Raw genomic sequence first — 23,466 nt, forward strand, 5'->3', positions numbered from 1 at the left:
CGTACGAATCCGTCAAAATTCGAAATTCGAAAATTTGCACGAATCCAATACTTTCTTCTATATATTAGATATAGAAGAAAGTAAAAAAAAAAAAAAAAAGGTTTGATACCGATTAATTTTTCTAATATTGGAAATTTTAATGAGATTCAATAATTAACTCTCTAAATATCGCCAATAGTGGCCAAATTGAAACCATATTTAAAAAAAAAAAACGTCAAATTTGTCGCCAAGTTGCTGACATAACTTGGCGACCAAAAGCTTGGTGATATAGTGCCAAAAGTGTTTGCCAAATTGTAACACCATTTGAGTTTGCATTGAAATAAACAATGATTTCCCCCCAAAAAGGTGTGAAAGACCCCCTTTGGAGCATCCGAATGCAACCAAAACGGGAGGTGCATAACTAGATCCCACTAAGAGTCTACGTATCAAATTTCAACTTTCTAGGACAGACCGTTCTTGAGTTATGCGAGATACATACCGCACATACACACATACGTACATACAGACGTCACGAGAAAACTCGTTGTAATTAACTCGGGTACCGTCAAAATGGACATTTCGGGTGTCTATACGTTCTTAGGCATATATCCACGTTTGGTCGGATTGGAAAAAAAAAAAAAAACTCAACATTCATTCGGGGGCGAGCAAAATGGAAACTAAGGCCAATTTTTGAGTGAATTTTATTTCGCGAATTCAATACATTCTTTTTGGTAAAAGGAAGTAAAAAGGAAGGAAAGCGACTCCGAGGAAGGAAACTCTCTTGTTAGAGTGACCGATGTCCATGATCGAACCTAATTTTTACTTTCTTCTATATCTAATATATAGAAGAAAGTATTGGATTCGTGCAAATTTTCGAATTTCGAATTTTGACGGATTCGAACGTTTTGAGGTGTGCTGAGTTCATTTCGACTATTTTTGGAAAATGTCTGTCTGTCTGTGTGTGTGTGTGTGTATGTATGTATGTGTGTGTGTATGTATGTGTGTCACGTCTGTGTGTGACCAGTTTTTTGTGGCCGCTCTACAGCAAAAACTACCGCATGAAATCGAACGAAATTTGGTACACATATGTGCCCGTATGTGAACTTGTGCCCATTGGTTTTTGGCGCAATTCCTCCAAGGGGGATGGAGCAATCGGACGTTTTTTGAGTTACGCGTGCTTGCTATTCCTCAGGAAGTAACTGGCGGAATCAAACAAAATTTGGTCCATATGTTGCCAATACTAGGAACAGGTGCTGATTCAATTTTGGTGTCAATAACTCAAACGGGGGTTGAGCTATAGAACGTTTTTTTGTCGTCAATTGTGACTGCTGTATCTCAAGAAATAATGAACGGAATGAAAGAAAAATTTATCGGCAAGTAGCCCTTAGTGGGTATAAGAGCTGATTTTATTTTGGTGTCAACAGCTAAAAAGGGGGTAGCGCAATCGCCCGTTCTTTTTTTCCATTGTGAGTACCCTATCTCAAGAAGTAATGCTACGTTCTGGTTGAAATTTGGAATATATGTGAATCCATACGTAAACAGGCTTTGGTTCAATTTTGACGCCAATCGCTCCAAGAGGTGTTGATTTTTTTTTTTTTTTTTTTTTTTGCGAATAAAAATAGCTTTATTAATGCAACAATTCGGAACTCCAGCGCTCGAATACGCTACCTTGCGGTGATTTATAAAACTGCGTCTGCACCTAAAACATTGCCACGTTGCGCATCACGTGTGTCTGTTGACGTAAACACAGGCAGTTTGTTCTGAGTATTTATTAACGCAATCGATGTGTCTTAGTTTGCTTTCAGCTACAGAAATTAATTCGTCACTTAGTAGTATTCTCCAGCTTCTCAAAATAATGTTAATTTTTCTTATTTCTTTCAAAAAAGTATTAAATGGTGGAAGCGTAAACAAGAAAAGTCTGGATTAACAAAATTGGATAACGTAATACCAGGTAAAATTTTTTATTGTTTTGTATGAATTTGTAAGAATATGAGTTTTTTTTAATCTTAAATTAATTTAACTAATCATATTTTACAGCAGCATTTAGTTGGAATGGACAGTATGCAAAATATTTTCTTGAATTTATTATCGTAGAACAAAATGAAAAATGTTTAACCGAGAAAGAATTTACTTTATTCCTTTTATTCTCAGCTGAAAGGTTTCGCCAAATTTGTTTAGGGTTATAGTAGTTTTAGCATTGTGCAAGCAAAGTAGCCTTGGCGAGTTTTCGCATTTTTAGTTAAACCATTTTTAATTTTTATCATGAGTGGAATAAAATGATAGTAAGATTACAGAATTCGATAAGCAAAAAGAAATAATGGTCAATCAACTGAAAAGAAAACTACCACCATATATAAACTGTGAGTACACATTTTATTTATTTTGTTCTGAGTGAATTTGAATCAGTTTTTCAATTCGATGGAAAAAAAAAACGAACTTAACAACATTGACTGGACACTTTTCCTTAACCTAATTCCACATAAATGATTTAAATAACCTTTGTTACTACAGTATCCTACTGAAATAGACAGTATGCAAATAAATTTTCTTGAAAATATTTATCGCAGAACAGATTGAAAAATCCAGAAAGAACGTTAAGAATTTGAACAATAAAAAATAAAAGTTCGCCAAAAATCTGTTTATAGGCTTATGGTTTTAAAATTATGTGAAAGAATAATGTATCTTGACAAGATTTCGCATATCAGGTAAATCATTTACATGACGAATGAATTAAATGCATGATTTCTTTTGATATCCAATCATATAGTCATAGAAATAAATTATCTAGTGTTAAACGTTACTCTTGACAGTCTGCCACGTATGTGCACTATGTGACAAAAATGTCAACAAATGCTGGAAATGTCACGAAACTGAACTTAATATGTACTAATGTATAGAAAAAACGGTACAAAATGAAAATGCCGTTCGAAGCGAACCAAAAATTTATGAATTCTGAATTCAACATCGTGAAAATGGCTGCTTCAGAACAACTTACTGTGTGTTCTGCATTAATTGTTTACTTTCGTAATACTTTTTGGTTTCTAATCTCTTTCTATATGGGTCAGAATAACCAAAAGACTTTGAAAAATCTTTTCAAATGAATAAAGCGAAAAAATCATACATGCGAACAAAAATCACAACACTTTTAGCATTTTCTTCGTTACCACATGCGTTTGTTTTAGTTTTTAATTCCGCCATTAGACAGTGACTGCAGTGCCCCCTATAGTTCGTTGGAGTTGCGAATAAGAAAGATAAATCGTAATAGATTGTCGTCTGCGTATTTCTCGTGATTTTAATTGTATGGAAATGATCGGAAATATTATCTCAATGATTTAAAATTTTTAACTGTTGCCATCTTATGTTTGTTAACAAATAAAATATTTGTAATTAATTCAAGCAAGGCTTTTAAAATAACTTTCAATTTTCGCTCTTTGCTTTGCATTTGCAATAATTCAGACATTGGGATGGTCGTCAAGTTTTTGCATGTGTAATTTTGTTTTTGTTGGGAATATTGCTTCCTCGTCAAGCATGGGGAGGGATCAGAAAAAAAAAAAAGAAAAATATAGAAGAAAGTTTCGTGATGGCCACAACATACTAGTTCATAGATGTAGGAACCTACCTACTCTCCTACCTCCATGGATTTTTGATGTTCTCGACTTTCTTATGCTCCGTTCGTGAATTTCTTAACAGTTTTCATAAAATACATTTCACTGAGAAGCTGAAGCTTGTTTCTGCATTTTATAGGATTCAAAATGGATTTATTATTTTACTAGCTGCGTCGCATGACCTTGCACGGTCTACCTCGAAAATAAAGTTATGTCAACTGACACGTGTTTAACAATCAGGCTTTTAATTTATTTTTTTTTTTGACAGATAGGTATAGGCGTGAGAATCTAAGTGTCCATTGCTGTAGAAAATTAATAATAATTAATTTTTCTAGCTAAAGTTTTAGTTCAAACTACGAACAAATTCATATTCATACAGTTTTTACAGGTTTCAAAACGGTGGGAAATGAAGAGGAATTCGAATACATATCATTAACAGTTTCATGAATTTGAATTTAGAATTCAAACCGGTTGGAGTCTTTTTAAATATCAAAAGAACTTTTTTGACAATCTGAGTAACTAACAAGTAGTTCTACCCAAGTGTGAATCATCCATTGCAATAAAACTTTGCATATCGATAGAACACGTAAAAATAGTGAACGGCAATCTATCGGCAAAAAACACCTTTAACGGGGTGAAATTTACCCCTAAATATTAAATAATTCGGAATTAAAGGGTACAATATATTCTTTTATTAAAAATTTTAAATACAAAAATTCAAATAATGATTTAAAATTTGAAAAACTAAACAAACTAAAATTGACGTTTTTTTAGGATTTTTCTGAAAATACTATTCACAGGGGTTAACCATTTCTCGTAAGCGTACCCCGTTGCTCGGCTAGTTGCCTAGGAGCAACTCCATGTCAGGAAAATCACCTTCTTCATCTCACCATTTTCGATTTCAATAAATTTTGGCATGAAGGACACATATGACAAGGTAAGTAATATTGCCAATTTGTAGATTTATATTTTTAAAATTTTTCGAAATATAAGCCAGTATAAAAACTCAAAATGTGCGGAAAACATGAAAAGCGTGTTTTTACAAATGACTGTAACTTCTCCCCCAATTACAATTGAATGAAAATTCAAAAAATATTGTAAAGCTGAAAGATAGGGCTTTCTATTAATATATAACATAACTTTCTTACGACAGATTTTAGTTTAAGTGTCTCTAACCGTGACGCAATAATATTGCGAAGGATGGCTAACCGCTAATAGTAATATTTTCAGAAAAATCATGAAACACGTCAACTTCAGTTTGTTTAGTTTTTTCACAAGTCTCTCTGTCTGGATGTTTGTGACGCGCATAGCGCCTAGACCGTTCGATCAATTTTCATGAAATTTGGCACAAAGTTAGTTTGTAGCATGGGGGTGTGCACCTCGAAGCGATTTTTTGAAAATTCGATTTTATTCTTTTTCTATTTCAATTTTAAGAACATTTTCCGGAGCAAAATTATTATAAGATGGAGGAGTAAATTACGAAATTATCGTGACGTGGAATGGGAGAGCGAATGAACATAACCAATTGCCGAGAAATTCGTCATCCATTATTTGTAAATATACAGGCGAACCGAATGACCTTTTAATTTTCAACTACGGGTACCACTAGTTTAAAATAAAAGAATATATTGAACCCTCTAATTCCCAAATATTCAATATTTAGGGGTAAATTCCCCCCATTTAAAGTGTTTGTTGCCGATAAAAAAAATTAATAAATAAATAAAAAAAACACGGGTTCAATATTTTAAAATGTTCTATCGATGTGCTAAGTTTTATTCTAGTCGGTGATTCACACTTGGGTAAGGTTACTTGTAAGTAGCTATGAACTAAATTCGGTTAAGATCCGACGTAAGAGGTAGATTTATTCAAGGTACGAGCACAATCATCAGTTTTCAAATAATTTCACACACACAAACACCAACATGCAGATTACATCACATTTTCTATTTTAATGCATATAGCTTTGAAAACAGTTTTTAAAACATCATACAAGTTCAGAGCATTTTTGAAGAGGCTCATACCTACCTTTATGGAGGTTCATCAACATTTACATCGAGCAATAAGCATTTAAAATATTCCTTTACCATGCAAAAGGGTTATACAGACAAAAAATCGAAGCAAAACGAACAAACAAACAAACAAAGGATACGCAACAAAGTATCTTCTCAGAACATCGGCGTTTTCTATCGAAGAAGGAATATGAAGTTTCATTCCAGAAAAAACATTAGGGAGATTCTGAAAGGAAAGGAGATATTTTCATCTAAATTCTTTTATTATTACAGGCCCCGCAGCAGATTTTTGGTTCGTCTCAAGGAAAACAGAAAGATGAAATCTCATAGAAAAAGTATCAAAAAGTGACATTTCTTTCATGTGATTCAATTTGAAATAGTGCAGAGAGTAATGTTAACACCATGCTCTTGCAACTAGAAGTAAATGCGAAACGAGAAGAAATTTATAGTATGTTAAGAAATTAGCTAATGAAAAATTGATATAGTAATACATTTATTCTGACTACTATTACCATTTTTAATAAAATTTTCACCACAAAATAGTTTTGTTGCTTTGTAACGATAGTTATATGTTTACCAGGAATGATTGTGAGTTCATCAAAAAATACCTGAAAGTTTCAAAGCGAGACCGGGGGGGGGGGGGGTAATCTTTGACCCTTATTACTTAAGTGCACTGCCATAGTATTAAATAGTTCTGAGTCAAAATATTGTGTGTACATGTGATTAAATTTTTAATGGGTTACAAAGTTACTTTTGAGCTGGTGTTATACAAATTATCTTGACATTTATTTGCCCATCTTAAGGGATAGGTGTCCATCTTAAGGCTCTTGCAGGTATATTTGATGAGTATTATCTAATTTAAAAAAATTGCGGAGGTAGGGAAATAAAAGCATAACAAAAAAAAAAAAAAAAACATAATTCCGGTATTTTCGGACATAAAAATACCGGAAATACGTCCAAAGATACCGGAAATTCGGTAAAATACCGGAACACAATCACCCCTGGTTTACTAAATGAGGCAGTGAGAAGCAAAAGGATGAAAGTGGACATTTTCAAATTTTGAGTAAAACGCGTTTAAAGATAACATCCGAGGTAGGCTTTCACTGATTTTTTTTTCTAAATCATACTGTATAGCAGCAACTACCAGGGTACTTGCACCATCTCTTTCCCCAAGACAGTGTAGAGGTTCACCTACCATGTGTACTGGTTACCTTCAAATTTTTAATTTTGCCACTTACCTATCACTGCCTCAAATGTCAACTTACCACGTAGTTATCTAATGTTTTGCCCGTTTACAACTTTTATCAATTTATTTTCACTGGGCGAAGCGGAGGGAGTAGACTGCATACATCTTTACTAATATTATAAAGAGAGAGGGCGGATTTTTGTGTGTTTATATGTTCGAGGTAATCTCCGGAACCACTGCACCTATTTGAAAATTCTTTCACTGTATGAAAGATGCTTTCTTACTGAGTAACATCTTTACTAATATTATAAAGAGAGAGGGCGGATTTTTGTTTGTTTATATGTTCGAGGTAATCTCCGGAACCACTGCACCTATTCGAAAAATTCTTTCACTATGAAAGATGCTTTCTTACTGAGTAACATAGGCTATAATTCGAAAAAATCTGATAAGTAGTTCTTTTTTATTCAAATTTAGGCCCAAATTTCAAGTAAATTGCCTATTAAAGGGGTGAAAAATTACTTGCACACATTAATATTATCTATCGTTAAAAAGGGTAGAATTTTCTGCGTTCTAAACAATTTATTTCAATGCTCTAACTTAATTACGGCGGGAATAATTTGCGCTTTTAGCTCGAACTTTTTTAGGCTTAGCTGAAATTTAGGCACTACTTTCTTCATTAAATCTATCAATAAAAAGTGAAGGAATTGTCCCACAGTTTTCTTTTTGACAGCATTGGAAAAAGCGAGATTTTTTACTCCAGATCTCTCTCGACCTTTGGTCGAAAATATTAGCTTCTATCTTCAAAGGAAAAAAAGTTACAAGCGTTTTTAAATCAATTTCGAAATATGTCATTTTGATTCAGGTTGTCAATCATTTTATTTTCGCGTTTCCATGGTTACGCTTTTTGAATCCATTGTATATTTTCTTATTTTGCATCTGAATTCTTAAACCATGGCTCCACTCAATGCACGCATGCTTAAACTTATTTATTTCATGTTTCCATGGTTACGCTTTTAAAATCCATCTTTCGCATTTTAATTTCTTAAAAGTATTTTGATATCTGTCGTCATTGTTTGGAAGGGTACTTTTGCATGGTATTTTTTTCTTTTATTTAAGTTATTCTTTTAATTAATTGTTGAATATATGTCACTTGACACAATTTTTGTTCTCAAGGTAGACCGGGCAAAGTCGGGCCACGCAGCTCTTAATATATAATGACTAGCAAAAGTACCCGGCGTTGCCTGGGTCAGTAATAATTATTAGAAAAAATCGTTATTTGCTTTTATTTTCTGTTTTAAGTGAAAGAATTTAAAACACATCTTTTTGACGTGATTAAAAATCGAGTTTCTTCCTTACCCATAAAACTAAAATAGCAATAAGTATAAAGAACAAAGTAGTATTGATTTAGAACCGAAAGCACTATATTTAAGCATATACAAATTTAAAAAACATGAAATTAATCTTCTCATGTTTAAAAAGATTAATCTGTTGATACTTTTTTTTTAACATGGAGTCTAAAACCTTCTCTGTATGGCTAATGAAGTACGAAGTGATTAAAAAAAAGTAGCTGCGCTCGTAATCCCCTTATACTTGCTTTAGTTATTTCGGGAAATTTCAATCATTGTGGCTCTTGGTGCGATTTTGCCGAATTTGCGAAAGTCGTTTCGAGGTACCTTCGATGATGCTCCCCCATTCTTTCCTTACTTTGTAAAACGGTATGATATTAATTTTCGTTACAGAGATATCGTCGCCAGATGCTGAGATATTTTTGGTCACCATAAAATGGCGCTAAACAGTTTCATCCGAAATGTTACCAAAATAAGTAATAAAATTTGGTGATTGTTTGAAATTGTGCAAAAAGAAAAATTAATGGAAGTTTTTGCGCTGTTTATGGATTTGCCTAATTTAGTTGCTGGATTATTTAACACAGTAAAAAAAGTCTTTTGAAAATTCTTTGATTGGCGATATTTCGTTTACATGGTGAAAGCTGAGAAACATTATGATGTAGTCTTCGGCTGCAAAAACAGCAACGTTGAAAAAGCTGCCAAATGCATCAGCTACGGAAATCTTTCTGCAAAAATTTTGGCGATCTGCTGGTTGTTTGGATAATGAGTAAGTGTTCAATCAGCATAAATAATAATAAAAACTATTAATTACATTAAAGTTCCGTTTAAATGGAAAATCATCAGCCAAATCATGTTTTATTTGCCAATCTTGTGCAAAAATCTTACTTCAAGATTTGACTTGAGAAAAGCCTTGAACAATCACGAAAAGCAAAGAAAGTCAACAATACAACAATTGTCGCTATCGACAGGGAGTTGAGATGATACACTAAATACTGTATTGAGTTGAGGAAAGCCTTCGAACATGGATCTAAAAAGCTCATAACTCGTTTTTTATTCTACTTAGAAATTTCGAACAGGTGCCATCTTCAGCAGAAAAATCAGAGCTTTCGATGGACATATAATGTAAATATGTGCAAGTATTTTTTCATCCCAATATTAGAGAATTTATACAAAAATTGTGTTTTATTGCCCCCCTAAGGGGGTTTTTGCCCCCCATAACGGGACGAAAACTACCCTATGTGTTATTCTGATGCATAAGCTATATTATTGTAAAGTTTCATCAAAATCCGTTCAGTAGTTTTTGCGTGAAAGAGTAACAAACATCCATACATCCATCCATACATCCATACATCCATCCATACAGACAAACTTTCGCATATATAATATTAGTAAGATTTGAAAGCTACTGTTAATGTGATTTTATACCTTTTTGTTTGTTTGGCGAAACATTTATATTTGCCAAAGAAAAAACATCCGCTTCACTCGCAAAAGGGCTGGGTTCCGGTAGCGTGGTCGCTTGGCACGTTAGGCGCTGAGCAGTTCAGTCTAGGATTATTGTTTTAAGGCAACTGTTAACGTAATTCATTGTTTTGGCGATTTGTTTTGAAAGAAGAGAAACTTTTGGTTTGTTTTTATCCGAGTGAAATGTACGACATTTTCTTCTTTTTTTCTGACGATGATTTTTGAATGTCTAACGGGATGTTTTTTTTTTTTTTCGTTAGACGGATGGATAATGATAGCGTGGTTGCTGTGCAAGTTTGGCGATAAAAAATAAAGCTGCGGAATTATTTTTACATTGGAAAGATATTATTTGATGCCTTTTTTTTTGTTTATTTGGCGAAATATTTTAAATTTCAGTAAAAACCTCTTCACTCGCTAAATAGAGTTTTAAGGTAACTGTAAATCTAATTTAATGATTTGACGAAGAGTTTTAAATTCCAAAGAAACTAAAATAGTTTTTTTTTTTTTTTTTGAAAAGGTGTGTACACATTTTATACAAAGAAAAACTATCATTTCACATCAGAGGGGGAGGGGACGTCAATTTTTTTTATTCAACGGACTTCCATTAAATTTTTAGCACGGGCATCGCTGTGCGGGTACTGCTAGTCTTAATATATAAAAATCATTGTCCTGAGATAACATATATATATATATATATATACATATATATATCAACGCACAGCCTATACCGCTGAAGCTTCAGACTTGAAATTTGGCAGACATGTCCGCATGATTACGAAAGTAACCACTAAGAAAGGATTTTTCGAAATCTCAATTAGTTCGAGAGAAATTAATTAAAACCCCTTAATTTCTGCGAAATTAAAACCTGTCATTGAAATTCAAATCCCTTATTTTCGAAGGCTTTCCTCCATTCAAATCATTATTCAGTACTTCATCTCCTCGACCGCCGCACCCAGCCGTGCGGGGGGCCCGCTACGCGGACCCCCCGGGCGGTGGAACCTAAGGCCTACGGCTAAGAGGTGGGGTGTGTGCGGAGAAAAGTACTTCATCTCAACTTTTGGTCGATAGCGAACTATAAATTTGATTTTGTTATTGTTTCTCACGTGATTCTTCGAGGCTTTTCTCAAGTCAAATCATAATGTTTCTGTCTTTTACTTTCGTTTTTTCAAAACTAGAAACGAAGTTTTTAAGAACATCATCACAGGCGGACGATCCTTTTGAATTTAGAAGAGTGCAGTTTCCTGTTAAAGTTTGCTTTGCAATAACCATTAATAAGTCACATGGACAGACATTAAAAGTCAGGGATCGATTTAAGAGAAATCTTCTTTTTTCAACCGGCCAATGTTATGTAGCTTGCTCCAAAGTCAGTTCATCAAGCAGCTTAATAATTTTAGCACCAGAAAAAAAAAAACTAAAAATGTTGTATACAAAGAAGTTCTCACTTAAACATGGGCATAACAATAAAATGTGGATGGCCTGTGTTTGCAAAGATAATCAATACTTTAAAAGAATCGTTAGTAACAGTTAAAGATCGGTTAAGGACAAGGGCATATATATAAGGAGTCCAGGGGCCCCGAGATCCTCCCAAAATCAGAAAAAAAATATAGGTAATAAGTAATTATTACAGGGGATTTTCGAAACTAGGTGCACCAAACACTGTTAACCCCTGCTAATTCCATTACCCGAGCAATACCGGGTACGGGAATGCTAGTATATTATAAAAAAATAACATGTGTAAAGTCCGTAAAGAAATTGATAGGTTAATTTTCAGTGCACTGGTACAGAAGAAGTATCAATACTTTTCGTAATATTTTGTGGTGCTCGCAATTTGATGAAAACTAAACGTCGCACTACTAAATTTATAAATTTCAAAACTAAAATAAATAAATAAAGGAAATAACATTTTTTTATGCATTAAGATGTTTTAAAAAATATTTTACTTGGAATGTAATTACATTTCTTCAAAGGGATGAAGCAAGGTTACATTTTGTCAAACATCGCAGGTGCTGTAGCCTGCATGAGAGAGGAAGAAAAAAAAGCTTTTATATTTTTTTTCAAATTTTAATTTTAATTCTTAAAATCATTAACTGAGGTATTCTTTAATAATTTAAAATTTTAAGTATTTTTTCAACAACTTTTAACCTAAGCGATTCACGTTTATATTAAACGCTGTTAACTACAGAAAATTAATATAATGAATCAGTTTTACTTAAGTTTGAGGTCCAAAATGTAGCTTACAGCACTTACCGTCCGTTGTTGTGTCGGTTATTATTATTTTTTCAGTGAAGCTGTAATAATAATTTTATTAAATAAAAACAAGCTTAACTCAAAATTGCCCCAAAAGTTAGAAAGTTGAAATTATATGAATTTCCTTTCCCAGGTTTCTAGTTTATTTTTGAAAAACCTCCATGTGAATCGATTCCAAATTAAAATATTAACATATTATGTATCAGGCGCACTCTGAGGGGAGGGGAGTCAAGGTGAAGATCGCACCATTGAAATTTTTAGGTGTTTTTATTAGGAGGTGCTAGTCACTTTTTGAAGGCTTCTCGTTCTTGGGGGAGATGCCCCGAAGCATTAGGGGAGGAGGGGGGAGGGCAGGTGCATATCGCTCTTAGGGGGGGGGGAGCTGCCTGTGTTTATGAAAAACTTCCAATAAGAGTCATCAAAATTTTGGTTAAGTTGAAACAATCTATCAGTAGTTATTTAGATTGATTATGTCTCAGTAAATGAAAAAAAAAATGTCTTGTACAAATGCTTTGCAAATTTCTTTTTTCCAACTACTATATATTAAAATAAAAAGAAATTCTTTTACTATTTCAAAAGTTTCGATGATTTGTGATTTTTCCTGACCATTTTAGCTTATTTTTATTTTCTCTGTCAATGGCAGGTTTTTCTTGTTTTCTTGGTACGAGGCAACCTTGTTAACTTTTTCAATTAATAACATTTTTTCATAATGCAAAAAATAAAAACGGATAAAAGTTGTGAATATTTTAAAGTTATATTTTAAACTTGGTCCTCAAAGTTGGGATTTCTTATGGCCTTTCGACAAATATTCTTTAAAAGTCATACCATATAGCACCACATTGTCGAACTGAATTTGCTCCATATTTAGGACTACGTTGTAAATTTTAGCTGAAGATGAAACTTTTAGTTTCCAATAACTTTTTTCATTTTTTGACATGCACAAATATATTCTGAATCTCCAATTTTCTCAAGTTTTCGATGTTAACAATAACCTTACACCTCACACCCGAGGGTACCCTGTTTCTATTACAATAGTAACTTGCCCAGATTTGAGTCTATCTGATTAACAGTAACATCGAGTAATATTGTCTTGCGGTAAAACAGTTTCGTTACCACTGCCTTCTGTTCAAATAATAAAAAAAAAAGACTATTTTTTACATCGAAAGTTCTTCCCAGTAAAGCTTATCCAAAAGCAATCCGCCTTGTAGTTCTGCATTCATATTGGCTTGAACTTTCTACGTAGTCACTAATGGCAAGTTTTTTTTTTTTTTTTTTTTTTTTTTTGAGCCATTCAAAAATTACCTTTAAATAATAGTTCGTTTGAAATAAATCCACTTATATAGAACTCATATCCTGTTTCAAAACACTCAGTGAAACCCCTAAAAGCTTTTTGTAAACATTTCGGACCCGTCTTATATTTTGAAAACAAAATTTCTTTTCTTCAACTCTTTTGCGTTTAGCCATCAAAAGTAATATGCCATAAAGGGTTTTCAATAAATTTCTTAAATACATACACAGAGGCGATAAAAGACAGGGGATAGAAATATTCTAATAACGAGTGTAATAGCGTCACGTACAAAATACAGGGTGATTCATAATGAATGGGACAAAAAGAAAACAAGATTGTGAACGTTGTAATTAATGTGTTTAGAAAATTCAAATTTATCTCAAAATCACATTTTATTCAAGTTTCTTCAGGTGTTCAATATGTGCCCCTCCGGTGACACGACAAATGTCTACATGGTAATCAAGCTCCTGCTACACTCGTGATAGCATATCCCCTGTGATGAGTTCAACCATGCAGTTATCCGCTGCTTCAGTTTCCCTCTGTGCTGAGGAAGTGGAGGCACAAACACCCTGTCTTTAACGAAAACCCAGAGAAAAAAATCACATGGGGTTAGATCTGGTGATCTCGGCGGCCAATGAAGGCGCATGTCAAATCCTATGGTCCAGCATAGCCAATCCAACGATGCGGTAGACGTTCGTACAAGAACTCACGCACGTTGTTATTCCAATGTGGGAGAGCACCCTCTTCCAGCAAAATGAAATCAGGAACAGCTTCCTTCAGCATGGACGACATTCGTTTAACAGCGCCTCTAGCGGCGAGTTCGTCATTCGATGATTTTTCCCTGTTGCCAAATAAAACTTGTTTTATTGTACTTGCTGAACAAATTTGTTTCGGCTGAATAAATCCATTACGGCAGTCACACTGCTCTATTCTTTTTGGTCCATTCATTATGAATCACCCTGTATATACAGTTAGCTCATTGGTAGGGTTTTCATTTGTTAGTGAATTATGAGAAAACCTTTCTCACTGAATGTGACTGCAGAACAGGGAATTAACAGACTTCGAACCTAGATTGGTAATTGAACTTAGAACTTTGGTACTTCCCATTGCGGAATGCCGAAAATGACATAACCTCCAACTATGGAAAACGCAGTGGCAGACCACCTGCACTTAATGAATTGTCACGATTCATAAACAAGCAACACTGCATAAAATCACCACCGGTGCCGTAGCCGATGTGGGACATACGACGGGCATGTCCGTTAGAACAAGGCAGCACAATTTGTCTTTAATGGGCTGTGGAAGCAGAAGAGTGACTCCAGTGTCTTCAAAACCAGCACGACTCCTTCAGGAACGCTTCTCCTGGGCTCGTAAAAACATCGGATGGAGTCTAAACGGATTGGAAACCGTGGCTTGTTCATGCTCTAGTCTTCCGTCAGGAAGAGAGAAGTTACTTTAAGGGGATTTAGTGCACTGGCGGACTTTAGTTCGCTGACATTCTAAACAAGCTCGACAATATAATTTTACGTCGATTTTATGTTTAGCCAAACGTATCTAACAGCCATTAATTTCATCATAGCACATTTACCTGGGTGGCAAAAATTATAACTTTGAATCAAACACCTTTAACGAAAAAAGTCGAAAACAATGGGTCAAACTTTTGAATTGAAATATCGCAAAATAAAAATTGATCTGAACTGAGCAACAGATTTTTTTTTTTTTTTTTAATTTGCGAAAGGCTCTCATTTGCGTCATTCAAAACTTAAAAAAACTTTGTATCCTCCAACTGTGCAAGTCAAGGGTTCCATATCAACAGTAGACTGGATAGAAATTTCTTAAATGCATCAGTCACAATATTATTTTGACCCGCGACGTAACGGATTTCGATCGAAATTCCGACATGAAATATAGTTGGCGTAAGCATCAGAGGGAAGCATTCAAATCATTTTTCCGATAAAACGCGTTAATGAAAGGCTTATGATCAGTATAGATCAAAAATGGGAGTGCTGCTAACATAAACCTAAAGTGCATTTTTGCAGAAATATAGCTATCATTTCACGACCATATACCTTTGCTGTTTTGGAGTCAGTTTACGCGAAAAGAAGCCTAAGGGTATGATACCTTGCGAAGTCACTTTATGCAAAGCGGCACCCATTACAAAATTACTAAAATCTGTTAATACTAATTTAGCATCAATCAAAGGGTATTGGAAACGTGCCACACTAGATAATAACTCTTTACATTTGTTAAAAGCAGCCATTGTTTCTTTCGACAAACTAATTTCACATTTAGTCTTCTCTTTTTCCTCTTCAAATATTTATACGATTCCCGTCAAGAAACTGATAAATATAGTAACCCATCCCCATTCGAGGTTGTTGAGGGTTTGACTGGACCTTTCTCGACAGGGGCGGATCCAGAAATTTTTGTAAGGGGGGTCAAGTCTCAATGGCCAGCGCTATAGCACCGACGTAAAAAGTATCAATTAAGCCAATCACCCCAAGGGTGATGGAGCACCGCCCCCCTCCTCCCTTGCAAATGAGATCAAAACCATTTCTAACTGTCCCTTCTCCTCCAATTTTTCCAATGGCGCAGCCGGCGCATTGGATTATATTCTTTCAAATTTTCATCAAAAGTCATATTACTTTTGGCAGAGAAGTGGTCACGTTACCCCGTAAGCTTTGAATATATAAGATTACAGTTTATATAGTAGTTGGAAAAGCATAAACAATACACAAATACACACAAGTGGTTTGAGATGGAAGGGTGCTCTGAAAAAACGTTTAATTCATTAGAAATGATTGTAATTTTGAAAAGGAACAAAAAATCAAATTAGCAATAGCCCAGTAAATGAAACCAGTCAATCCTTTGAGTTTCGATGCGCTAAGAAAAAATACCTAACAGAACTAAGCAAAAAAAAAAAAAAAAAAAAAGTTAAAATTAATTCCACTACATTTTCGGATCTAAAAAATTGAAGTACTAGTAATCATAACAAAATTCTTGTCACAGGCGGGGTATCTGACTCTTTGACCCTCCCCTGAATTAGCCCCTGTTTCTCAACCACAAACAGCTCAATGATAATTTTCTCCCCGGCTTCAACTACTTGGTCAGGCGCTGCAGCTATATTAGAGAAAACTGCAGTGTTTCAAGCAACTTGAATTTCCCTTGACCGAAGAAACACGAGGTGGAATCACAGTCACTGAAAGCGTGAGTGAAAGTGACGAGCTGAATGTTTGCTGCTGTAGAGGTGGTTGAGTAGAACACATCTGGTTTTTTGCTTTTTCCACATTTCTTAAAGTATATGGTACCTTGTGTGGGACCTGAGACCAGTGAGGATTACAAGCAAATCTATGTCCTCTCCCGCAATAACCACGATCTGAAAATCAGAGGACTTGCTTATAGTAGCTAGTTATTATTAGCCTGTCCAAATCTTCTACAGCCTGAAAAACCTCAATGTTTTTGGCTTCATATACATTTTACCTTCAGCAGTGAGATGAATCTCAATTTGTTTTTATTATTGGGTAAAAAAAAATTCTTGAGAAACATTAGGAGTAGTTGTTTTCTCAAATATAACCTCCGGAAAACAATGTCTTTGAGTTCCGCGATTGCGTTCAAAGCTGTTTGAGCTTATTTTATCAGGTTCTGTTAGGTAACCATCGAATACCACTGCTATGTTCTGACCGTACTGTGCCTCGAGATATTTTAAATATAGGGCAGCTATCAACTCAAATGATGATTGCTTGGGTCACCCACTTTATGAAGGAGATGACAGCCATCTACAACCACAAATTTTGTTTTCCCTTGAGACTTATCAATATTGACTGGTTGGAAAGCAGCATAGAAAGAGGACTTAATTGCCCTTCCTCATTCCTTCTTGAGTAAATACTGACATCGAGAATAGTGAAAGCTCGTATACGAAGAAATTCTCCAATTCTTCGTCAGACTGCTTCAAAACGCACACCCTGTGAAACAGTAAGTGGGTCGATAGTCATTTCTTTACTTTCAACAGTAATAGAATGAACAGCAGAGGAAAGAAACATCACTTTTGATTTACGCTCGAATTGGACGTCTTGGAAATTTTCCCTTACAATCTTCAACATTGCTTTCTTCTCAATATCCTTGGTCATGCAACAGTTGACTCATTTCTCTCCCACAAATCCACTGTTTAAGGACATGATAACATCCACTTTAGGAAATGGAGGGCACTTAAAAAATACAAACGCATAGCTTCTTTGTATCAGCTGCATGTAAGATAAATAAAATAATAGTTTAAAAAACTAAAAAAACACGCTTTCGTAGCAAAATGAACTAAAACGTGAGAAATAATCTTTGGATGATAGTAGTTGAAAAAACACTTAATTTAAATGTAATACAAAAAAGCGTGGAGTGCTGTCTATTTACATTTTTGCTTGGACAACAAATGGAAGAAATTCGAACTGATAAAAAGCCCCCCCACACGCTTTTCTGTATTACATTAAAATTAAGTGATTGGTCAACTACTTATCATCCAAAGATTATTTCTCACGTTTTAGTTCATTTTGCTACGAAAGCGTGTTTTTTTTAGTTTTTTAAACTATTATTTTATTTTTCTGTTTTTTAGTCTTATGTTGGAGAATTATCAGGCAAAATTGCAATTACTTCTTTTCGTAAAAGTTGAATTGACGAAATTATTTATAAAACGAGTGCGAGGTAATATCTTAAAGTTAAGACAAGGGCACCCCAATGGGAAGCTACTGTAAGTCATCGATGTATGTTTGCGGAAATCATATTTATATTACTTAAAAAATTTGAGATGCATTTAAATAAAAGTTTTGTTCAACAATGGTCTGATCAGCAATGAATTTCCAATTGAAGGCTCACCTAAATTTTGGCTTGAAATTAGTTAAAAACAATTATATTTCATGTTCTAATTACCTTGGAACATTGGAACAAATTTTGTCTGATGCAGGTTTCTGTAGATATTTTTAAATAATTTTTGCGAGCATTTTTTAATGTACTTTTTAAAATTTTTCCTTTTTCACATTGTTGGATTTATGCCAAAATATTGATTAAAATTGGAAGAAACTAACAATTAAAAGAGTTAATTAATTAATTTGATTATAGAATATTGCATTGTCATCGGGTCTGAGGACGCGTGCCAAATTTCAAAAGAATCCGATCGCAGAAAGTGGGCGAAATTTGAGCTGCAAGATTCCGTTACAAGATACATACATACATACATACATACAGGTGAAGCTAATAAAAGCGTGTTAAAAAAGGAAATTGATTGAAAATTTCCAAGTTTGGAGAATTTGCGAAACTTTGAAAAGCGGTGTCTCGAAAACTATTAGGGCTAACAAGCCCTTTCTGGTGTCAAATTGTAGCGAATTTAATCTAGTTTAAATGTGTAAATAATAATATTCATCAAAAAAACGTGCTCCTTCATGGTCAAAATGGGGAAAATCCGAAAAAAGTACGAAAATTCAGTAGTTTTGGCGATTTTCAAAAGTGTTCCGGGAGGTTGCCGAGGTCGAAAACTTGGGTTTTGCATCTTGGTCACATCCCGTACAAGAAAAAAAAACCTGCTATCCTCAATTGATGCAACTTAGGCTCCCCTTTCCAGAACAAGGTTAATCAACTATTGCTGTTTTCGGAAATATAAATCCTGAAATAACTTTAATGCGATCTGGTAAAGGCTTAAACCCCGTTTCATTTCTTGTCACGAAAAATCTATCAGTAATACCCCCCCCCCCCCAAAAAAAAAATATCGCAGAGTTAGTTTTCATCAAATAATCTTTGAAACGATGAAAAAGAATTCTAAGGTGCTTTTCATGTTCTTCTTGATTTGCACTAGCCAGAAAACGTCAACCAGACAGACAAAGCAAGAATCAAGACCCCGCACTACCTCATGCATAAAACGCAGAAACGTTTGAGCAGCTCCACATAATCCTAACGGAGTTATCACTGCAATTAAGCAGGCATCTTCCGGATTTACCTGCACATGGTGATTCACTTTTAACAGATCAAGTTAAAAAAATATTTTGCAGCCTGAATTTTTAACGCTGAATTATGTACAAGAATCTTTCTATTACAAAACTAATTATTTCAGGCCTTTGTAAACACCTCTCAAACTGTTTTTTAACTATAAACTACCATTTCTTAGATAAAGAAGTGAATTATTACTGTATTTTGAAAACGCTGCATCGTTAAACATAAAATAGTGTTACGATGCACAAAATTAACGATTAATGGAAGAGAGACATAAAATAAAACAGCACGGTACGTACAGTATGTTGTAATAACAAAATGCAGCACTATAATAGTACTATACAGCAATTATTTTATAACTTAAAAAAAGATGATGATGATGGTTTATATGCTGAGCTATCAGATTGTTAGCAGTCTACCATTGACAGTGCATGCACATTAGGCAACTCGTCATAAGAAGAAAGAGTGCTGAATTGATTTTCTAATTTCTGCCGAAAATATTCTGCCAGATTTTCGTGTTGTGGGTGAGGAATCCGCGTTAGCTATGAAATTCGTTACTCGTGAAAACTCGCGTTATAGCCGTTTTGCGGAAGTTGATTGTGTTGTAGCTCGAGTCGATTGTTTAGTTTCTTCATTTATATTTGCTATTGGAAAATAAACTTCTGATTGAGCAAAACACAGTTTCACATTTAGAGGAGAAAAAAAAGGCATTTTTATGACAATCCTACTAACATATGTCTTCGTTCAATATTCAGTCATTCTAATATAAGTAACCAAAACAAAAAAGAAATAAAGACCCTCAGATTAAAAGGGAGCGACAACAAACTATTTATTGATCAATCAGTTCTTAAAACAGTCACCAATGTCAAGGATTTATGATGACTTCGAACATCTTGTGAAGAAGTTGGAGTCAAACTAAACAAAACATTTTTATAAATGCACTACCCCATGGAGCAATGCAGTCGTTTCTGAAACTTCATAAGTATTTTTTTTCTGAAAGAGCGTGCTTAAAAACATAGGATCTGAATATTTTAAAAGAAATTTGACAAAGTTGAACCGTTCAAAAAAATATTTTAATCGTTGAGTAGATCCAATTTCTTTTTTTACGCTTCTGCACGACACCAAAAGTGATGAAATGCCGTTCGCTGACGCCATTAGCACAGGTGTAATATTTAATTTGCATCTTTACTTACACGTACTGGCAACGATATGGTTGATAGCAAGCGCAGATCGCAATATTTAATTCGTTTCTGAATTATCAAAATGTGGAAACGAGGTAGACAGCAAGCACAAGCATTCAGCGCGCTAGTGGATTACGCGGAAAAGTACATCACTTGTGACGTCATAAAGACCACGCCTTGTTTGAAAATCTTGACATTTTAAAAAACTAAATTTTGGGAAAATGAAAGTATTTTCTGGGTCCATGTTATTTTTTTTTGCTTATTCTATCAACTCAGTGACTAAGAGTACGTAGTACTTTTGACTGATAGAAACAACTCTACTGCGTTCAAAATTAATCAGCATTTGTTCCAACTGAGATCCAAGAGAAAAACTTTTTGTTTGACTCCGTGCATTATATTTTTTGAGATATAACAAGCAGGTACGATGGGAAGGAAAAGCGTGCCACTTATAAAGGCAGGATTACCTTTAAAACTTCATGAGCATGAAAGAGAAAGGGTCTCAACCAAACCAAGCACTGTGACTAGAGGTCGCTAAACAGAAGCGTCAAAACAGACCAGTGGCAAATTAAAACTCCCAGATAAAAGAGAACCCCCAAAATGGCGATCAGGACATCAAATCAATTTTAGGTCTGGATTTAAAAGTGTACACATTTACAACTGAATGTAAAACGTTTTACTGACTGGAATCAACAACATGTTTGACAACTGTTAAAATATAGCCAGATAAGTTGCATCCCTAACAGGGAAAAATATTTTACCACATCATTTACCCCATATTTAACTACCCAATGAAAAAATATTATACTGTCAGATTCAATCACTTTCAAAATCGGTAATAGTTTGGAAATTCAAACTAATTACAGTGATCCAAAACTTTACTAGTTGGCTTGAAAAAAAAAAAAAAAAGGTTGTGGAAATGCACAGGGTCTTGAAGTAGGAACGACTACTCCTGGAAACCAGAGCTGTAGTCGGAAAAAAATATTTGGGGACATACACCTTTTTATAGGGTAGGTGTCACAGTTGCAGAGATTTTGTCTGGACAAAAAAGCTCAGATTATAATAATTTTGCCACCTTTAATTCAAAAAGCAGACATTATGCTTTTCAAAAAGGTGGTCTGAAACCAACTCCATTAAGTTTACATTATTCTTAAAAAGCAAATGAGGTCTGAAACGAACTACCATTTAAGTTTACATTATTCTTTAAAAAAAGCAAATACTTCGGCGGCCAGCTTCTCTCCGTCCGCTTTCTCCCGCATCAACTTTAGCATTGCTGGCAACCTTAAAGTGATATCGTTCCTTAAGCTAACAATAAATAAATTTAAAAAATAAACAAAAAATAAATTTAATGTGCAGATATTAAGCAAACAAGATTCCGGTTAAAAGAACTTTGAATAACCAAAGTTTTACTGTATACAAATTTTTATATGAACCTTTGCATTAACTTTTGAGATACAAAGTAAATGCAGGCTACTTTGGTCCTAGAGTCCTTTGGCCCAAAGTGAGAAAAAGATAGAAAATTCTCTACAAACCTTCAGGAATCAATTTTTACTTCCTTTTACAAAAAAAGGAAGTATTGTATTCGCGAAAAAAATTTCACTCAAAAATCGCCCTTAATTTCCATTTTGCTCACCCCCAAATGAATGTTGAGTTTTTTTTTCGATTCGACCACATGCGGAAAAGTGCCTAAGAATGTATAGACACGCGAAATATCCATTTTGACCATCACCGAGGTAATTACAACGACTTTTCTCGTGACGTCTGTATGTATGTGCGTATGTGTGTATGTGCGTATGTGCGTATGTGCGTATGTGCGTATGTGCGTATGTATCTCGCATAACTCAAAAATGGTATGTCCTAGAAAGTTGAAATTTGGTACATAGACTCGTAGTGGGGTCTAGTTGTGCACCTCCTATTTTGGTTGCATTCGGGTGTTTCTAAAGGGGTCTTTTGCACCTTTTTGGGGGGAAATCATTGTTAATTTCGATGCAAACTCAAGTGGTGTTATAATTTGGCGGTCACTTGGCGATATATCGCCAGTCTTTTGGTTGCCAAGTTTTGTCGCCAACTTGGCGAAAAATTTGGCGATTTTTTTTTTTTTTTAAATTTGCTTTCAATGTGGCCATTGCTAGTGATATTTAAAGAGTTAGAGAGAGAATCCCATAAAAATTGCAATAATAGGGAAATAGCATTAAATTGGTGTAAAAGGAAGTCATGTGATGCACACATCAGCTCGTTTAAGATATTTTGACAGAATCCGTTAGAGGGCAGTCTCAAGGTCGCAGTAATGTATACTAATTAGTTTGATTTCTCGTCACAAGGAGCTCACTACTCGTTTTGTGTTCCTTGTGCTAACATGTGTTTTTATAACCTTGCAAACTTTTACATATAGAAGCAGCTCTATATCAGCTAAGAGTTTGTTAAGTACCTATTTATGAACACTATTCAATACTTTATGTAGTAGCACAGCTGTACTTCTTCTTTCTGTTAAGGTTTTTATTTAAAAATTTCAGAGACACAACATACCTCCTAATCTAAAAATTACGACCTACTTTAGCCCAACAAAAAACTTGAAAATATCCGCCAGAGAGATATGGAACAGAAAAGAAAAGCTAATAGTAAAACTTTAAACAGGGGAAAACACAAGAAAAAAACAAGGAATTATTAGCAACAGATTAAAAGAGCAATTACAGACTCAAATCCTCGAGGCCCAGTAACATGGCTTTTAATATGGAAGATGAAGATGAAAAAAAAAGTTACAGGAGTTTAAGAAAACATTGACCCAGTTGCATCTACTTACAATTTTTTAAAAATTTGATGGGAAGTATATGGAAATTTGTCATTGTAGAGTGGAATGAGCTCAGGTTTCCAAGGATAGCTGTTCATGCGGGAGAAGAAGGAGCTAATGTTAAGAGCAAAAAAAAAAAGAAACGAAAACACTAAAAAAATTTGGAAGTTACCAAAAATTTAGGACCCTTTGTTTTACGAATAGTGTTATCTTTAAAAAATTAATAAATGGTGTTATTGTAATAAAATTATTCAATCTTCAAAACTGATGAAAAGGACTGTTCTCCGCCATTAATTTCTGAAACAATAATTAAGTATGCACACACATTTACAAAATTTTTTAACTTCCCTTAAACAAATATGTGTGATTCAGATTTCTTGTAAAAAATGTATTTTTCTTTCAAATAAATAGTTTT

The 23,466-nt window shown here is 34.3% G+C and overlaps 1 protein-coding gene across 1 annotated transcript in view; it reads right to left on the reverse strand.

Moving 5' to 3' along the window:
- Nucleotides 1-23,466, reverse strand: part of LOC129228554 (DNA ligase 3-like) — a 285,727-nt gene that overhangs the window by 189,550 nt on the left and 72,711 nt on the right. The window contains exon 22 of the mRNA XM_054863237.1: nucleotides 5,734-5,819. Coding sequence (XP_054719212.1) covers nucleotides 5,734-5,819 — 86 coding nt within the window. The remainder of the gene's footprint in view (nucleotides 1-5,733; nucleotides 5,820-23,466) is intronic.

The sequence above is a fragment of the Uloborus diversus genome, chromosome 8 (assembly GCF_026930045.1).
Source record: "Uloborus diversus isolate 005 chromosome 8, Udiv.v.3.1, whole genome shotgun sequence".
Lineage (NCBI taxonomy): Eukaryota > Metazoa > Arthropoda > Arachnida > Araneae > Uloboridae > Uloborus > Uloborus diversus.